This window comes from Anneissia japonica, unplaced genomic scaffold (genome assembly GCF_011630105.1).
Source record: "Anneissia japonica isolate Jap-2015-1 unplaced genomic scaffold, ASM1163010v1 scaffold287834_len5846547_cov211, whole genome shotgun sequence".
In the NCBI taxonomy this organism is placed as follows: Eukaryota; Metazoa; Echinodermata; class Crinoidea; order Comatulida; family Comatulidae; genus Anneissia; species Anneissia japonica.
In genome coordinates this window covers 4770231-4789876 of record NW_022704992.1, presented here as the reverse complement: position 1 = coordinate 4789876, position 19646 = coordinate 4770231, and the positions used below count along the sequence as shown (strand labels likewise).

At 34.1% G+C, this 19646-nt stretch overlaps 1 protein-coding gene across 4 annotated transcripts in view; it reads right to left on the bottom strand.

Moving 5' to 3' along the window:
• The window catches only part of LOC117105060 (serine/threonine-protein phosphatase 6 regulatory subunit 3-like), a gene marked incomplete in the record, with an annotated part of 36589 nt that extends 17172 nt beyond the window's left edge, over nucleotides 1-19417 (bottom strand). For 3 of the 4 annotated variants that reach the window (XM_033246069.1, XM_033246071.1, XM_033246073.1), the window contains 10 exon segments: nucleotides 281-409; nucleotides 1062-1214; nucleotides 1607-1757; nucleotides 2665-2778; nucleotides 3019-3197; nucleotides 4738-4989; nucleotides 9136-9295; nucleotides 10779-10858; nucleotides 12523-12600; nucleotides 19170-19417. In XM_033246069.1, the coding sequence (XP_033101960.1) occupies nucleotides 281-409; nucleotides 1062-1214; nucleotides 1607-1757; nucleotides 2665-2778; nucleotides 3019-3197; nucleotides 4738-4989; nucleotides 9136-9295; nucleotides 10779-10858; nucleotides 12523-12582 (1278 nt within the window). 4 annotated transcript variants of the gene reach the window in all.
• Nucleotides 19418-19646: the final 229 nt, after the last annotated feature.

Here is a 19646-nt window from a genome sequence, read left to right as displayed (position 1 = left end):
ACAGTACCACATCTAGTCTAGACGTTAGTGGGCACTGTGACTTTAATCAAAATTTTTCTTTTAAATTTGTTCTTTGGTGATACTTTAATGCATTAACCCTCTGGAAGAACAGTAATTTGTTACTGAAGAGGAAACCCAGTATAAAGAACAAATAAATAACATTATAATCAAGAGATGCATGAGAATAAGAATGCTACATTGGTAAGCCAACTGGGAATTGACTAAGGAGAAAATATTATCAAGAACTGTAAAAACAAACTGCTTGTTTGTTTCACTTTACCTGAACTAATAGGGGATGCTGTGGCTTCTCTCCATCTGTTTCCACTGGACTATTGCTGAGTATAGTTGTAATACACTTTTCAACTTCTAAATGTAAAAAGTTATTCCACAAATACTGAAAGAACAGATCCTATAAAAAAAAAATGTAATAATTACTGAGATGTATAGTAAAGGCTGTCATACAACAATATAAGCTGAATAGGAGCATACCATAATTAGCATGGATCATAGTGTGCATTGGTTTATTTCTTATGTTTGCTAAAGTCCAGGCACTAGCCTATGACATAATTCACTGGCATTTGACATGATTCAATGACAACAAAACACAACAGATTTTTAATGAAGATCCAGAAAATGTAGGTTGTGTGAGGGAGAAAAGTGCTCACATACTGTGGATGACAGACAAGTTTGCCAGCCAATAGTTTACCTATGTGTACCCTGGGCTTTATGTTATATATATTTATATTTATATATTATATATTTCTTTTTTTGAATGTTGTATACATATTGTTGATTTCTATCATCAATGCTGCTGTTGCTATCGTCAAAAGGAATCCCTACCAGCATACTCTCATTTACGATATAAGCAGGTTTTTATGTTCCAATCACAATTGCCAGATAATAAATAATGGAACATTTAACATTATCACAAGTTGGTTCTTTTTAAATACTATATAATATAAATTTATTACAATCAATGTTTATATAATGACCCAATTTTTTAATATCAAAACCTATACAACTTACTGTTACATAATACAATAAAAGAAAATGGACCTCACCAGTAGGACCTTCATTGTTCCCAACCTGCTTAGTTCACTGTTGATTGATGGTGAGTTTGTGATCAATAACGATGCTATAAGTTTGGAGACTTGCAGTCTAGAATTGCCAAATGGAGGATCTAACTCGCCCGTGGTTGTGGGCATAGGTGGATGCTGCAAAAAGTAATTGTTAAACCGTACTTTCAAAATTTTTATGCTAAATATCTATTATGAGCCTGCATCATTTTAGTCAGTAATTTTGAAGAACTAGCCAAATTGGGCTAGGATGTGGCAATATGCTACCTTCTTTGTATTCTAATATCAACAGACCTAATGTTGCCAAAGTCACAATGCAATTAATCCTCTAATCCTCAAAGAGTGAATAATCTAGTGAAGACAGGGAGTTTGTGATCAATAATGATGGTATTACATAAAAACTGTTGATCTTTAAAAATGCTCATTGGTCAATATCTAATTCATTTGGTTGAAACCTGACAAGTTTACAAATATGGCAGATGTCAAAAATGAAAGGTATAAAAAATAAAAAATTATGATGTAATACCTACCTTTGGTGGATCGACTAATATATCATGGATTTGGCACAGCTTTGGTAATAATCCCTTCAGAACACCACTAATTCCTTTGGCAAGTCGCTCAGCGTCTAGTTGAGTCATTTGCTCTTGCCCGTCCGGGCTGTAAAAGTCCACATAAGAAGGCCTACTACCATTAGTATCAAATGGACAATACAGGTAAAAGCTGTGTCCTCACTATCACATTTTTTGTGACAAATAACTATGAATGTGATACACCTATATTTAGATGTACGATGACATCATAATGCCCATGGGGACATTACAATACCCATGGGGACATCACTCCAACTTGTCACATGAAATTTGAAAGTGTGGACAAAGCTTAAATGATTAAAGTTCTGTTGACTAGTATTTGCTTGTGTAGTTGCATTTTGAGGAGTTTGGAACTTTTTACTTGGTTTAAGTTACAATTTACACTAGACACGGTAACGCCACAACGAGACGACAAAAATGCACTTAGTGTAAAGAGTATAAAACGACGCAATATGTTGTTGTTGTGTCGTTATCGTGTCTAGTGTAAATATAGCTTAAGTTACTGTATAATTTGAACTGAAGACTGGTTCCATAAAAATCGTTACAAAGTCGCAACAGCATTTTCACTGCACTCTTAGCACTCAGTGTCGCCAAAATTGTCTGCGATTGCGTTCAGCGATTTTTATGGACACCAGGCTTAAAATGGAAATACAAAATTTGCTATATTTTCTAAAAAAAGATCATTATTTATGATTTAAATAACATCTACTTATCATGTTTTAATATGTCGGAAGTGTTTCAAACTTCTTGTTCTTTCAAATCAGATTCTATAGACGTTCGACTTAGAAACCTACATATAGAAATGTACCGTTCAAAGTCCACAACATAAGTTTGTTTCATTACCTCTACTAAAAATTTGTGAAAGAAATTTTGGTCTTGGTTAAAAGATCATAAAACATCCTTCCTTAACATGGAAAATTTTGATTCTTTTGAACATTTTTGTTCTCCAGTGGTTATACTCTGTATATCCATATGATGCAATTTACTGTAAAACATACCCTGATTTTCTAAATTCCAAAAGAGCCAATAATATTGTGACACCATTCGTTAAAGCTGACTCGGATTTCTTCTCATGGAACATGTGCTCAAGAAGCTCAGCTACAGTTTCTTCCCTATAAAATACAAATGAAAATTATTTAAAAACAGTAGTCAAACCAACAATGTACTACAACCCAGTCTTTCTCCGAGGTACATGTATTTGTGTTGTGCTAAAGAGTAGCATTCTGACTGCATCCAAGAAATCCAAATCTTGAACTCAATACTTTTTGTGTGAAATACAATTGAAGCATATACTTTTTTGTTATCTTATTTTTTTACTAAATTGAATTTAACTGCAAGAAAAAATACATTACTTTTCTATTGTACTCAGTAAAGGATCCACCTCAGCACTTTCTTGTAATTGTGACATATGTTCCCTTGTGAGACGAATGATATCAACTATTGCCTGTGATGCGTTGCTATGTTTGTTGTCATCCTCTTCTGGATCAACTTGATCAACCAGACGTTGTATAAGCTTCTGATTGGTCAGCCACTAAAATAGGAAATTTTAGAATTTACTGAAATTTAATCCCTTTTACATTAACATTAAATATCATACATTATTTTTTATTGGTGAAAACATGTTTTATATGCCAGAATCATACGAGAACCAAGGTGGATGTAAGTTATGGTCATTGACATGGTTGTAGCTGTAGAAGGGTGGGTGGGTTATAGCATTGGTAGAAACTAAATAAGAGTGGATTTTAAGGATGGGCAAGGAGGCTAACATAGGTTGGTGGAAGGCCATGAAATTAGCTTTAGACTAGGTGAACAACTTCAAGGCTGGGTGGCCATAACTACTCTCTGGGTCAATTAGTTTACAGTATGATTAGTTTCCTTATTCCAAACTGAATCGCAACCAATGGTAAATTTTTCTTTTGTGGATTACAGTATAATATAGATAGTGTAAAAAACAGGCACAAATGAACAATTTCTATTTATTCAACATTATTCCTTATCACGACACCCAGCTTCTGATCAACATAAATTTGACATACTATTAAAGTAAAAACCTTAATCTGGTCAGGCTGTTTTTACATGAAGTCTGGACTTATTTTTTGATTTTATTTATTTTATTTTCACAATAATTATATACCTTTTTCACTTCAATAGATCGGGCTATGATTACGGAAAATACAGTGCCAGTGCATGTCAACAACAACCGCACACAGAGACCTGGATCGACGACAATGGCCTTGCATGCAACAAGCTTGCTTGTTTGATTTTGATCCATCATATTAATATAACAAAACAGTTTTATTACTATTAAAGTAAAAACCTTAATCTAGTCAGGCTGTTTTTACATGAAGTCTGGGACTTATTTTTGGCAGATTTTATTTAACAAATTTATCGTACTTAGTAACAGTATTATGTTATTGCATTGTTTTTGCAATTGTATACAAAGCTCTACTTGACTGAGTTTGGAATTGATCCAACAAAATGTCTGCCTTTTGTACTGTACTTTATTTCGTAGTAGCACTTTCTATTATTTCCTAATATAACTGCAAACATTTAAATGAGAAATCACAGAGGAACATTCAGGTACTGAATATTAGAAAGATCATTTACAACAAAAACCTATGTAGAATATGTGCAATTCATAATAGAATATTTTATAACCAAACCTAGAAACTTCCGATACCCTTAACTTTCAGCTTACAGAAAAAAAAATAATAAAGAAATATATACTTGTGCATTTCAAGGAGATTGTTACTATATATTTACAAAGCTCCTGCAGAACTGTAGTAATGGCTGGTTTTGTTTTTGGTATGCATTCACTGGCAAGGAATATTCATTATTTCTTTGTGCACTCATTTAGCCTTATTAACGAATGAGCAGTTGCCCAGTTGACAGATGAGGTGGTTACATTGGTACATGGTAAAATAATTATTGGGAGAGCCTCTAACCATGCTCTAACTCAATTTTCACCAACAAATTTTGCATGTCATTCAAGTGAAATAATGATAACTGCCATCCACAAGACTACCAGCATGTTTTAACTCCCTAAACTAAATCAATAATTTAGAACTTACTTCTAAAAAATCATTTCTAAGCTCTGGAACTTCTATGCATGTGACAAGTCTGAGTAGAAGGTCCATGATTGCGGATGTACCAAAATGCTTGAGAAAAATGCCGATACAATTCTCCTTGTTCTTGATATTGTCCACGACCATTTCAGGCCGCCTTGAAATAAGCATGGAGATAACTTTGCTAAAGAAACTTGCTAAAAGTGGATTCAGGGGTGATTCTTTATCAAGGAAACTCCATAGTTGATTTGACAGTGACTGAAATACAAAAACAAAAACAATGCTACAGTATTTAATTGGCAAAATATTAACATATAGATGTGCTATCATTGATAGTAATAAATACGATACATGGACCATTAGGCATGTACAGTATAATGTTAGTTGAGTAGTTAATTCAGTGGTATAAATGGCAGTGTCCTAACTATTTGTCTTCAAAACTCACCTTTACATCATCTTTACTTATGTCAGTTAATTCTTCATCTACAGCAATTTCTATTTGTAACAAGATGGTCTCAATCAATACTACTACTACAGTAATGCGCAATTCTCAGTCTAGAGAATTTCTTGGATGGAGTTCCTGATTTACTGTTTAAGCTTTTCCATTTTCAACTTCTGTTGAAAATGTAACATGTAGACCAAATTAGAGAGTGAAGTGGCATGGGTTCCTATCTTTACTTAAAGCTGTGAAAGCATCTTTTTACATTAACAACAGTCTCTACTGCGGGAAAGTACTCTTTGCCTACCCATCTGTGATATATTTTGAATTGGTGCTTTATAAATCTTTTTTGTTATTATTTCTATTGATCATGAAGATTTATATACGACACTGATTGAATTCTCCTGTAAAAAACATACTGGTATTCTAGTGATTCAGTTAAACAGAATACAGTTAATAGTTGACAATGATTTGAAAGTTTGGCCAAGTGTAACAGTACTGGCCAGTATTATTGCAAAAATCACAACGCATTTTACCCATTGTCGCTGCGTTGTGTTCGCGTTGAACTGCGCTGTGTTGAAATGAGCGTTGTTGAAAGTTCGTTATCTATTTAACGAAGGCATTCATGTCACTTTACTGTTGATAATTAATTCAACACCCTAGCCTATCTAGCGACGGTGTTACAATGATTATCAATAAACAACATTGATTTATTTTGGAGACCGAAATATTGGTAAATATTATAGTAGGAATCTTCCAACATTTATTATTGTATTGTGTTCTTCTGATGCACTCGCCAGGCCTAGGCTATAGATTGGTTATGACTTGGCCTAGTTTACAACGTTTAACCATGCCAAATATAGCCTAGGCCTATTATTATTACTCTATGCAGCATAGCTGAGGCACCGTAGGCACATTCTGCAGCAGCAGGTTCTGATTTGCAGCATTAATAATTTCAATTTCGTATGAACTATTCACAATAATTATATACCTTTTTCACTTCAATAGATCGACCTATGATTACGAAAAATACAGTGCCAGTGCATGTCAACAACAACCGCACACAAAGACCTGGATCGACGACAACGATCTTGCATGCAACAAGCTTGCTTGTTTGAATTTTGATCCATCGTATTAATATAACAAAACAGTTTTATTTACGTTTCAACCATGTGGACAATATTATCATTAGTATGAATATCTATACAATACAATATTAATATTTAACTACAGTAGAATTGCTGATTGACTTGTTAGTGTTAGCCTGCACTCATTTTCAAGCATAGCAGTACACTGAGCCACTGGGTGGTAGTGAGAGTAAGCGATGCAACTCTTTCAGCACAAAACACTCTATGCACTTAGAACTGTGTTCTGCATGCGACCGCATCACGGTCGTACAATGGACTTGTATCGGCCCACCACGAGCGACTAAAAAATAGTGGGCTATAAAAATATACATCCGTACCTAATCTTTAATTAGTTAATGATGACAAATGGTTTACTATTATGATGACAAACTTTTGGGTTATGGCTTTACAAAAAATATCATTAGTGGAGAAATAAAACATACAAAACGTGTGACGAAATAAATTCAGTACTGTATGGAAGATGAAGCACCAGGTCACCTATATTTCAAAGTTGCGGAATGAAGAGTACTGTGCGTATGAAAGTTTTTGAAAGAATGAGAAAATTGAATCGTAGTAAAAAAAACAATGAATGGTATTATTTCTTAGTAGTATACTGTAAATAATGAAATTGTCAAATACTTCATTGAATATGGAGTTTTAATTATGAAAATATATTAATTATTTTTAATGATACATACACTGATATTTGATTTGTTTAAATTAATTGACATAACTTAATTATTTCGACTGTATGTTATAATACGTAATGTTTATTTTCTTTAACTGTATGTTGAGTTGATTTTTAAATAAATGATTAAAATGAATGAAATGAATTATTATCCATTCATTTCACTTTATTGAAAAATACACATAAAATGGGTTGCAAGTTGTGCCCAACACCAAACAAATTGTATATGAGAGCCTAATATCATTTAAAAAGGATTAAAATAGCCATTAAATATATAAAAATATAAATCCAACCAATATTATAATAAATGTATATATATCTGTGAAAGTAAAAAGTTGACATACGAAATGTCATCTGCACTCAAGTAAACTGATACCGTCAAAATGCCAATGACCTGAATGGAGAACCTCCAACGTTTTTTTTTGCTGTCTCAGCTGACTTCGTATAGCAGATCACTAGGTGATGGGTATTTTTATCTTTCTCCTGATTCTGTGTACACTGCAATACATAGTCCTAGCCTAGACCTGTATGCCTTCGCACGGCTGTTATTCGTGAATATTATAATGTTTAATCCCCTAAAATAATTAAATAAATGTGTACTTGGCCTATAGGCATTTGTAAACTGAAGATTAGGTTATATTGTAAACACAACGGGAAAATAACAAGGCCTAGGAACGGGGCGCAATAAGGTAAAATTAATAAGAAGACAAGGTCTAGCGGGATAATATGCTATGCGGCACTAAACCTAAAACTAGGCCTAGATGTATTAGTAGATTTATTTGAGGAGATATATTGGTGAGTCACTTTGGTTTTTTTTTCTTTTTCTTTCTGTTTTTTCTTTTATTATTTTGTAGAGTATCCAGACTCCAATCCAACTACCGACCGTAACAAATCTTATTTCTTTACTATTATGTAAGTTCGTAATAAACAAACGGCTATTTTGTTAGCACCCGTTTATTTATAAACTGTTAATACAACACTTTGCGTTGAATTCTGAATAAACAATTCCTGAGCTTTCAACAAAGCGAACATGTTCAACAACAACACCCAACAAGTTGTCAACAAAAAAGCAACGGGTTGAATGCATTTGATTTTTGCAATACTGGCCAGTACTGTAGCACAAGGTAAATTTACCAGTACAGTAGGTATGACTCACACAGCTATCAGTAGACTACTTACTTCCTCCTGTTACTAAAACAAGCTTCAATCATCTCTAAAACATAAAAATCTATACTCAGCTTAAAAAATTTTCTACTTTGTGCTAAACTGTAAAAACCAGCCAAAAAATGCTGCAACAGACCTGAAGTCAAACCTGTCTGTGTATATCTTACGACCAATGGGAAATGGTAATAAAACAAAATTTAAGGTCAATCAAAGATCAAATTGCCCACATATGTATATTTAGACAATGCTGTCAAAAAATGCATCACTTTCATTACTTTTATTTCAATTACCTGTACAGTAATCTGCTGTAGAGATCAAGTTCATGATCTGTGATTCAGTGGAAACTACTATTTGTCTTAGCCACTAGACCGTGAAATGACATACTTCATATTTTTATTAAAAAAAAGTAGATATGATTGTCAAAACCCAACTTCTTATTAAATGTGCATTCCTGTTTAAGCTTAATTTTAACTTATAGTAGGCCTATTTTCGACAGTGAATCTACAATTATTTGAGCTCAAAATGACGAATACAATTCAATTTTTGACAATTTTAATGCACTTAGGGACAAATCAGCGACCCTGAATTATGAGTAGCCACATGACGTTTAGTTAGTTGGTATAACATGCAATGTGATCTGTATAAAAGAGGCAAAGGAAATGTTGTGGTTTTAAAATGCAACAATAAAAACATACTGTAATAAATGGCAAGGAAATGTAGTACAACTGTCCTTAGTCTTATTTTATTCTTCTGTAAAAATTGATGTACTGTAGTCCTTTGTGAACAGACTAACACCAAAATGAAAAATATCTGATTTTTAGGGTGGGATAAAGTACACGAATGTGGACTGAAGTGATATCAATTATTATTAAGTGCTGCATTATCAATAGGAAATATTTTAAAAAATGATTCATAGTAATCATAAGCTGATACTTTAAAATAGTTGTCACGTCAATTAAATAACTACATTTCCACTAAAAACTCACCTCTGTATCTGCCAATTTATCTACTATTTGATATACATCGGATGATAAAAGCTCACAGGCCATATTTGGATGTTTGTACCGGAGTTTCTCCTCAACATTTTCTTCTGGTTCTTCAGTAACCATAGATAACATCTCCTGCATAATGTCTGTCCTAGTGAGACTAGTTTCATACAAAAAAATGTTTATTTAGATACAAAACAAGATAAAACATTTACGAAATTAGGAAAAATAAAATATAAATCAAAATGGAAACATTGTACAACAAGCATGTTTTAGGGTAAGGTAAGCATCAAAAGGTATACCAAGTGAACAAAATATAATAAAAACATAATTGTTCACATCAAATTGGTTATCACGGTCTTGAAGCTTATCTAAATAAATCTCAATAGTAATAATATAAAGTTTAAAATTAAATCTAATTATGATTTTTTTTTAAGTTCATCTACATTAAAGAAACTAAAATGGCATATGTATGAAGACAATATGCATATATTTAATTTCATTTTATGGACAAGAGCTCTGCAAGGTTTGTTTATGAAATCATGTAACATATAGCTACAACTTTAATAATCTAAATTGGGAAGGGGTAAAACAGTATCAAAATATTAAAGAACCAGGTTTTTCAGAATAGCCCAATAAAGCAAGATAATACTGTATTTTGCAGTCAATGGTCAATATAATTTCAAAATACGGTACCATACATATTTGTGTATTAACTGCAATTTGATTTGATACCTAAAATACAATTGTGTTGCCAACCCCTTTTTACAAAATTCCTGCTGAAGGCGCATCCTATTTCCTGTGAGTCAACTAATTGCTTTTGAAGACTCCATTCAATAAAATACAGCTGAATACTTAGTAATTTATGTATCGATAAATGGAAAATACTATTGGAGCTTAGAAACCAACGCAAGGATGTGTTTTACCTCGATAACAACAATATTTATGACGGCAGGTGCTGTATGGTAATGAACAAGGTACAATTAATAAATATGTAAAACAGGGTCTTGACAATTTAAATAAAGAGTTAAATGATTAAAACTATTTAAAATCTTCATCCTATCAAGTCGTTTACAAATATTTTATACAAAAAATTAATTATATAGTAATTTAACTCGTATTCGGTAGAATTTGTGATTATTAGTATGACTTTAGATTTAAAAACTTATATGCCAGAACCGATTGCCAAAAGTTTTCATGTTTTAATTATGTTCCATATATTTGGAACAATTTACCACTGCTGTCAGAGACTTAATTATTAATAACTATAATTTTAAGTACCATCTTCGTAACCATTTATTTAATAAATAACTTGTTTTTTTTTTTGGCTTCCCAAAACTGCATTTTTAAAATTTTATTGTTATTTTGTACACTACTTTATTTTTGTCTATATTTAAGCTTTCTATTTTTATGTGCGTTTGTTGTCTTGTTTATGTTTGGAGAACCTCTCGATAGTAATTAAGTACTTTAGGTTATCCTCAGGCTGTTTCTTTGTTTATAGTATTCTATATTTCCTGAAAATAATAAATGAAATGAAATGAAAGTAAAGAAAAACCTGACAACAATTTTATCTAACACTTAGCAAAAAAAGCTGAAAATTCTATTAATCCAAAGAAAGTCAACAAAAGCAGCAAGCTACTCACAATTCAATGAGTTTTCTATTTTGTGCTTTGCATTCTTGTAATACATCATCTTCATCCAATAGTTCAGCTAGGGTCACATGCTATAGGAAACCAAATATGATTCATCCGGTTAAATTTGTCAAAATGGATACGCTTAATGAGTCAGTTTAACAATCCACTATGGGGATACTAAGCTTAAAACTAGGTGTTCGTGTCACCCATTCACAATCTGTTAAATTTCGTTTAGTTTTAATTACATTATAAAATAAATATTACAAGATATGTACAGTAGTCCATATTATTTTCATGAAAAATTGGTTTTAGGATCGAACAGGAAATGGTAACAAAAGCATGCCGATGTTCTGTAGAAAGAAAATTTAAGGATACTTAAACATTGACTCATGCCTTTTTCTGATGCATTGCAGCAATACTGCAGTAAACATGATGGCATGGTTGCCATACTGTACATCCTATAACCTTTCATATACAGCGCCTTTGTTACCGCAATATTGCCGCAATCAGATGCCTTTCTGTCTGAAAGGGTCAACAGATTGGCATATTATTGGATGTTTAACACAACACTAAACCAGCTTGTATAGTGCCGTCAATCCGGGCATTAATTTCCTGGTCCCCATGAATTAAAACAATTTTTCTCACCACAGTCCTGACAACAAAGACGAATGGTAGTGGAAAGAGTGAAAAATTAAAGAACTCGCGCATAATCGCTTACAACTTTAACCAAGTTTATTGGTTATGCTTCAATGCGCAGGCCAGCTTACCCTTTCAAACAGAGCAAGGCTATAACCATTACCGCAATATTGCAGCAATATTACTAGGGTGCTTGGTGGTCTAAGTATGCTGGTGTGCTTACTGCAACATTGTAGTTCTGTCTGAAAGGGGCTTTAGTGCTAATTACTATTCCAGTTGCCAACATTGAATTACTGTACACTTTGAACTACGGCACAATTCAGTTCATGTACAATGTTGGAGACTATAGCGTTCTATTAAAAAAGTACATAGCAAAGCTACCCACAGGCTGTGTTAAGTTGTGGTCATGTATAATAGTCCCATTGAAAAATTTTAAATAGTGAAATTGACGGCTAAACCGGCTTCAAGAGAACACTGTATAGGGCCTACCTACAGTATGACATGAGAAAATGAATAGTAACTGTCTGTTTTTAAAGCATTTTTATCAACAATAACATCATTTAGCAAAGCCCTTAAGAAAGTATAATACATACTCCAAGTATTGAAATACACGCCATCGTGTTGGGATTCAATATTTCGACATTAATTATGTCATCATCAGGAATGATGACATAATTAATGTCATCATTAATCACTGGAACTGTTAAAAGTCGGCAGCACTCAGCAGCAGATTTAGGGAGTAGGAAGTCTCGTGACAACAGATTTTTTTTTTTTTTTTTAAACATTTTTCTAATTAACAAAGTACTTGTAAAAGTTCTGTAAATTATAAGATTTTTAGATACATTAACAGAATTTATGGTGCTTTCAAATGACAAAAACAGACATACACATTAGTGAAAACAAATGCTGTCGGTAACAATTCACTGATTTGTTTTTCTACTGTAAATACATTTTAAAATCTATAGCAACTGTCCTAAATTGCCAAGTGAAATGTACAGTATCACAGACTTTTATGTCCAAGGCAAAACTGCTATCATATGGTAAATTTGATATAGTATCAATACATTGCACGGTTCTATGTGATCCCTTAATAAAGGCAAGATCTATTTCCACTAACCTCCTTCTCTAAAAGAGTATCCACATGGGATGTACTGTGTACTTCAAATTTCCAAAACATGTCCACTTCGATCACATGCTGTGAAGTAAAGAAAAACATACATGATTATTAAAACATATTTACCCTTCTGTCATGCTTTCTTAACTATTAATCAATACCATGATCTCATATATCAGGGGTATTGCTAAACCCCTTAAACCTCTAAACCCCCCCCCCCCCCTCCGCAAACCCCATCCAAACCCTGTGATAATTATTGAATCACATACTGTAGTATAGGTCTCAATTTGGTATCTCAATTAAAAAAAAATCATAATTTTATGTTCGTCACAATCTATTTTTGGGGTAAAATCTTGTTAAAAAAATGGGTCCACATTATTTGAATTTACATGTAAAGTGGATCCACCCTGATATTGTCCCGCACTGTTTGAAAATCCTGGCTACGGCATTGAGTGCAGTTGTTTTTGTCGTAAGAAAAAGACCTGCAGTGATAGGAATTGAACCAATCATAGGATAGGGAGCCCATCTTTTATAAAAGGATGCATCATTAAAAAAAAAAAAAAAAATTACGACACCCAAATCCAAATTAAACGTCTACTGAAACAGAGCCAGTCGTAAAAACTTGCTTAGAGTTCCGTCTTCATTTCTGGTTGATTGCAATGCACTTTATAAACAATGGAAGGCGTAACCTTCAATTTACATAACATTTACGTTTAGGTTACTGGTGTGTAGTTTTAATGAATAGATAATCTCTATGGCAGCGATGGGACTGAGCTAGCTATACGACAGTTCATTCACAGGGTGTTGTGCTAGGTCTAGTTGTTGATTGACAGACAGTTATTATTGCGTTATTTCGTCTGGAAATTTTGTTTATTAACTGTTTGTTGGGTTTATATTTGATTTCTATGTTCCAGACCGATTAAATTGTCCGGAATTCAGAATAGGGAGGGTTTTCGGAAAGTATTTTATTAAAGGAAGAATAGGAATGGTTTTGGGATTTGAAAAAACTTTAGCGTGAAATTCCGGGTTTTCTGGTCATTCGGAATTCCGAGGTTCCACTGTATTTTTTTGTTGTTATAATTAGTTGTGAATTTGAATATCAGTACGTAGGCTAGGCTTTGCAGCTTGATTGGGTGACTTGAAAAGACATCCATCACTGCTATAACAGGTCAGCATGGGTTGATTTCATGGCTGTAGCAGAAACTAAAAACTGCTGACTTTATAATCGGCGTAAATTTTATAGCGTCGGCGATTTTCACTTTTTTTTCGACATACTTTTTTCCTAATTTTGAGGGCTGCTTAACCGCTCAGCCATTTGGCTCGCTGAAATTGTATTCTAATACGATGTTTTTTTAATAATATAAAATGGAAAATGGATTTGAATATAAATTTGATGGTTACAGTACATTGCATACTAATTTAATTACTTATTGTTGTCTTATTTAAAATTATTTGGTTTTGGAAGTTGATTTTGACATTACAAATCTTACATGAAGCCATATCCAGGAGCTTCCTGCCTATCAAATAACTATATACAAATTCACCAAAATCTGTGGCTTCGCACCCAGGACACCCAACAGGGCCCTAGGCGGCCCCTGGTCCCCCATTCAAGTAAGGCTCGCTTCGCTCGCCTAGGCCCCCCATCCCCAGATCCTGGCACCATCCTGACCATGACATGCAATTTTGTGGGGCATATGACAGAATAAAAATTATATTTTAAAACCATAAGCAAACACAACACTTTACTGTATGAAATCTTCATACACTACCTTAATAAATATCTGAATTTTTTTGTAGACGTTCATTTGGATTTGGATGTCATTTGATTCGTCAGTGTAAGTTACAAATGCATACCTTCACTTATTCTTTAAACAAGACACTTTTGAGAAACATGTTGCTAATTTAATTAGAGGAAATTTGTAGAGAATAAAATTTAAATTTGTTAAATTTATTTAGATTTAATTTATAAATATTAATTTATTCTATCACTGCAAGCTGTCACGCAATGAAACTTTGGGCGATCTGACGTCATCACAGCCAAGCACATGACCCCACGAAAAAAATAAACCAATTAGCTGGCAGAGTTTAGGAGGCGCGACCTCATGCCTGATGTTTACAATAACCAACCGACTAGCAAGTGGCATTGTGACTACGAAGAATGTGTTGGGTTTAGGGTTAATATCAGACCGAAAATGCACGTAAAAACAATATAAAAAGCATTCGTTTTATTGGTAATTAAATTTGCTGTACAGTACACAAAACAACAGGTACTGTACACTGTATGTATGTTAACTTTTCGTAGGCTAGGCCTAGCCATACCGAACCGACGGGACACTTTCTAGCTAGGCCTATGCCTACTTCACCAGCTACAGTAGGATGTAGCCTATCTGGCCTACGTCAACAAGCTTGTTCGGAAAGGGTTCAATAGATATGTTTACACTAACCAAACTTTCCGAAAATCCGAACATCGTAACCGGTCCCGAGGTGGGGAGTCGGTATTGGGAGAGTGCACTTTATTATTTCTCTACATGTAAATATTGGAAGTTAAAGTTGATGTCTTGTTGACTCCTGTTAATTGCCCTGTATAGCGATTGAACGTTAATCTGCTGTATTTCTTTAATCTCCCCGCGCCATCCCGCAAAATAATCAATCGCCTAAAAATTATGGTGAGTGTTTTTTTGCTCGCCTGCCATTTTCAAATGACAAGGCCTGATACCGATCAATAGTATACTGTATTGCATTATAATGTATGTGCTGTGCGAAAATCCCATGAAATTACAAAAATGTGGTTTCTGATGACGCCATACAGTACCTGTATTCTCCACTGAGTAGGTCACCACTCGTATCCTACTGTATTGTCTACAACAGACTGTAGTTGACTACTGTAGGAGTACTGTACAGCAGTTGTTGACACTACAACTCATTACTGCTACTAAAGCATGTGGGAAATCCCCAATATCTTTTGTTTCATACAATATTGATACGTACAGGAAATATCTTTATAAATTATAGGGACATGTTTCCAGTTGCTTTAAGTACTTGCTGTACCACTGAAGCCTGATAAAAGGGTCCTATTTCATAATATTTATTAATTATGAATTTAAAATACTTGGCCCAGATTTTTCAAACTTACTTTACAGGAAAAAAAAAAAAAACAAACAAAAACCAAAACAGTAAATATGAGATTTAGGTATATACTGTACTGTAAGTAAGTAGGTCAGTGGTTTGAAACTCTCACTTTCTGTGGAAGTCACTTGTGTCCTTTTATCTATGTTTGTCTCGCTCTACTCACGAGTATAAATGGGTACCTGGTAGGATGTTGTGGCATTGAAATGTACTAGTTTTGTGCACAAAGCAAGTAGCGCACGACTAGGTATACTCCCCAGGGAGCAGAGAAAGTTACACTTTGTGCTGGTTTACCATTGTATTTTATCCAGTGACCTTTGAACATAATTTGGAAATGGCACTATATAAATATTTAAGCATTATTATTATTAAATTGCTTATAACAAAAAACCAAGAGACAAGCAAACATTGCAGTAGTTATCTATTCAGATTTTGGAAACTGTTTTTGTGAAAAACCTTGCACCTCAATTTTGCAGGATCAGATCAGAAGAAAATACTGTAATACCAATTGATGCTAAAATAAACTGCATTAAAATTAGTCAAAAAGTAGTAAAATAAAAATGACTATTTTCGTGCTTAACAAATGGCAGGCCTAGACCTATACTGCTTAGGATACAGTACCGCCACAAAATATTGCACTTTTACCTGCACGCAGGCTTCGTAGATACATCGTAGCCTGATATAAACAATCTAACCTGCGCGCAGGCTTCGTAGATACATCGTAATCTGATGGATATAAACAATCTAAGCAAGGCTACGCGAAGCGAACCTACGAAGCAAAAGCATGTTGTTTATTTGTATGTGCAGAAAGACTGCTGTAGCTTACTGGAATAAACAATGCATTGTTTGATAATTTGTGAATGACAAACACAAGTTTAAACCATTAATTTAAAGTATGGAGCTGTTTTTCAATAAGAAAAATGCACACTTGACTTCATGGGAGTCTCCTCTTCCACTCGCTGTCCACGACAGGAACTTGTTTGTACTGCTGTATTATTTTTTTTAAAATTAATTAGCCTAGGCCTAGCTTATTTTTTATTTACAATTATTTTACGAGCCGGTCCAGTCACCTTCACTGCACTACGCACCGTAGCCTGAAAAAGCCTAACTTACCCCGCGACGTAAAATCCATAAATCAATTATTCGCCTAGCGCCCATACAAAGACGTGGGAAAACGCACCAACAATCTTTCAAAAATCCAGTTGGTATAAAAAAAAAATTATAAAAAATTACGATAATATAGGCGATCAAGGTGTTATTTTCGAGCTTTTAACATGATGGATCTCAACGTCATGATTGCGCATGTCACAGGGAAACCAAAAAAGTTCGAAAGTTCAACGGTCATGTCAGGGTTCGTTTTCATTTTTGTAAACAACCAAGATGGCGCTGACGAAGTTGATAGCCACGTTTTTTTTTTCAGCCACATAAAAAAAATTAATTTTACGTGGAAATATGAGGATACATGTAATAACCAAAACTGGTACAGTATGTATATTGAATATATATTTATATTATAGGAAAGTGTCAGATTTGTTACTTTTTGAAAAAAAGTGTATTTTTAGACGATTTTATTCATCAGTGTTGACGGCGGCGCCTTCCCGTTCAAGGGTATCATATTACAAAAATAACGATCATATTTCATATTTTTAATTACTTTAATCATTCAAGTTAATTAAAAAAGCACCAAGAAACATTTTTTTATAAAAATTTTTGATATTTTCTCGAATATTTAATGAAAATACATGCACACATTACTGCACATACGTTTTAAAAAAAATTATTGTTAATTAATTAATCAAATACTGACGATAATTAGAGAGCGCTTAAAGCGCTTATGGGCATGAATGGGTTAAAGGCATAGAGCTATTGAACAACTAGTGCTGACAAGATGGCGCACCAATGCATAGTTATGTATGTGTACCATCCAAGATGGCCGTCGTAGTAAAGCGCCACCTTCAGGCTTAGTATACATATTATTACACATATTATTACATATTAATAAGCCATCTGACTGACTATTATTTTATTAATGATAATGAGTAATGGTAATAACAAATTATTAAACTATTGTAGCCAAAACGAAGCCAAGTGGAGCATCTTAATCAAAAATAAAAGTACCAAGGAATGAAAACTAAAATCGTGTACATTACACCAAAACACCGCAACGATCGAGTTTCAAACATATGGGTAACTAGCTGTACTGAACTTTCTGAGTAAATTGAGGGCGCAATTGCAAATGATGGTGCTTAGCGAAATTTGATTGGCTAAATCTATGGCAGCCATCTTGGATGGTACACACAGTTCTGCGTATTTCGAACATCGAATACATTGCAGTTAGCGCTCTAGTATTCTTATTATATCTCTATGTTTAAAGGTTAACCTCTTGGCAAATGTTGAAAAGCTGTGAGCAACAGTGAGTAAAAAACGGAGTAAATGCGGTCTAGCATGACTAGCCTTAATTCGGCAAGGTAGTGATTTCTATAGTTCCATTTAGTATTGGATCGCTTTCAGGTTGTTCTGCTTCAAATTATGGTAAACAATAAACAACGTGATCTGTAGAAATCGTAATAATTTGTACATGATTTGTCATCAGTATTATTTAAAAGAAGAAAATTGCTACTACCAGAACAATAATATCAGATCAAAATTCTCTGAATTGGAAAGTTTACCAGTATAACTACTGTCTGCTCGCCTCCTCTATAGGGGAAAATGTAGGCCGTACGTAAGCCTAAATGACATCGAAATTCGAACATACTGAATGCCCACTAGGTTACCCAGCTAGCGAACTAAACACAGTTTTAAAACATGATCGATTTAATAATAAGGTAAGATATAAAAAAGCAATAAAGATCTAACATTGTTTATTAGTAAATTGCTGCTTACGTGTTGAAAGCTGGTAAACTATATTTCAATATTGTTTACGCATTGTTTATCAGCCCGACGATCCAGCCTACGATCATTGCAAAGCTAATTAAAATAACAATGACCTTCGTAGTGGTTCGTAGCTACGTTCAAAACGTACCTACGAGCAGATTACGAGAGGTTATGCGCAGATACGAAGCGATAATTTGTGTCTGTACTGTATCTTACTATATATTCGCGGTCGCGCCTTCGGCGCTCCATACACCGCGATCGAAATGCATAACCAAAATAGCGCAACCGAAATGCAGGCCCGACCGAAATGATCGGATACCTCCTCACTCACCCTCAGCTCAGCCAGCCAGATAAAATATGAATTTAATGCATCATAACATAGCCTAGGCCCTAGGCCTACTCTTGTCCATCATGGACTGAATTGTACTAGCCTATGGCCTAGGCCTTTTTTTAGACTAAATAGGTTAGGTCCTAGGCCCCTAGCCTAACCTACCTAGGGCCAGCCTAGCTTATCTACTAGGCCTAGGCTAGGCGGCTAGGTAGGGCCTACCACCACCGTTCATTGACCAGGTAACAGAGTTAACTTGATCGAACTGTTTCTTTAAAGACAATCATCACATAAATTTATTCTATCAACAGTTGACACTTACAATGAGTAAATTCGAGTGTAGATATGTTTCCAGGTATACAAAACTAACTTCGACCGCTTTTACGTTGCTCTTTTGAGCGTGTGTCGCAACGCACTTCAAAATTACACACCCCTCAAATGAGGTAGCTAGGCCTCTAGGCTAATTCCGTTTCAAAGGCCGATTACTGATTATTAGACGGTTAATACATAATAACGTAAGTATATCCCAATTCTTCAAATATACTTCTTGAATCTTGCCTTCACATAAACCTGTCTCTTATACACATCTAGATGTGTATAAGAGACAGATTGAACAACTAGAGTGCTGACAAGATGGCGGAGCAATGCAGAGTTGTGTATGTGTACCATCCAAGATGGCTGCGTAGGAAAGCGCCACCTTCAGGCTTAGTATACATATTATTACCATAAATAAGCCCTCTGACTGAATATTATTTCATTAATGATAATTAGTATTGATAATGACAAATTATTAAACTGT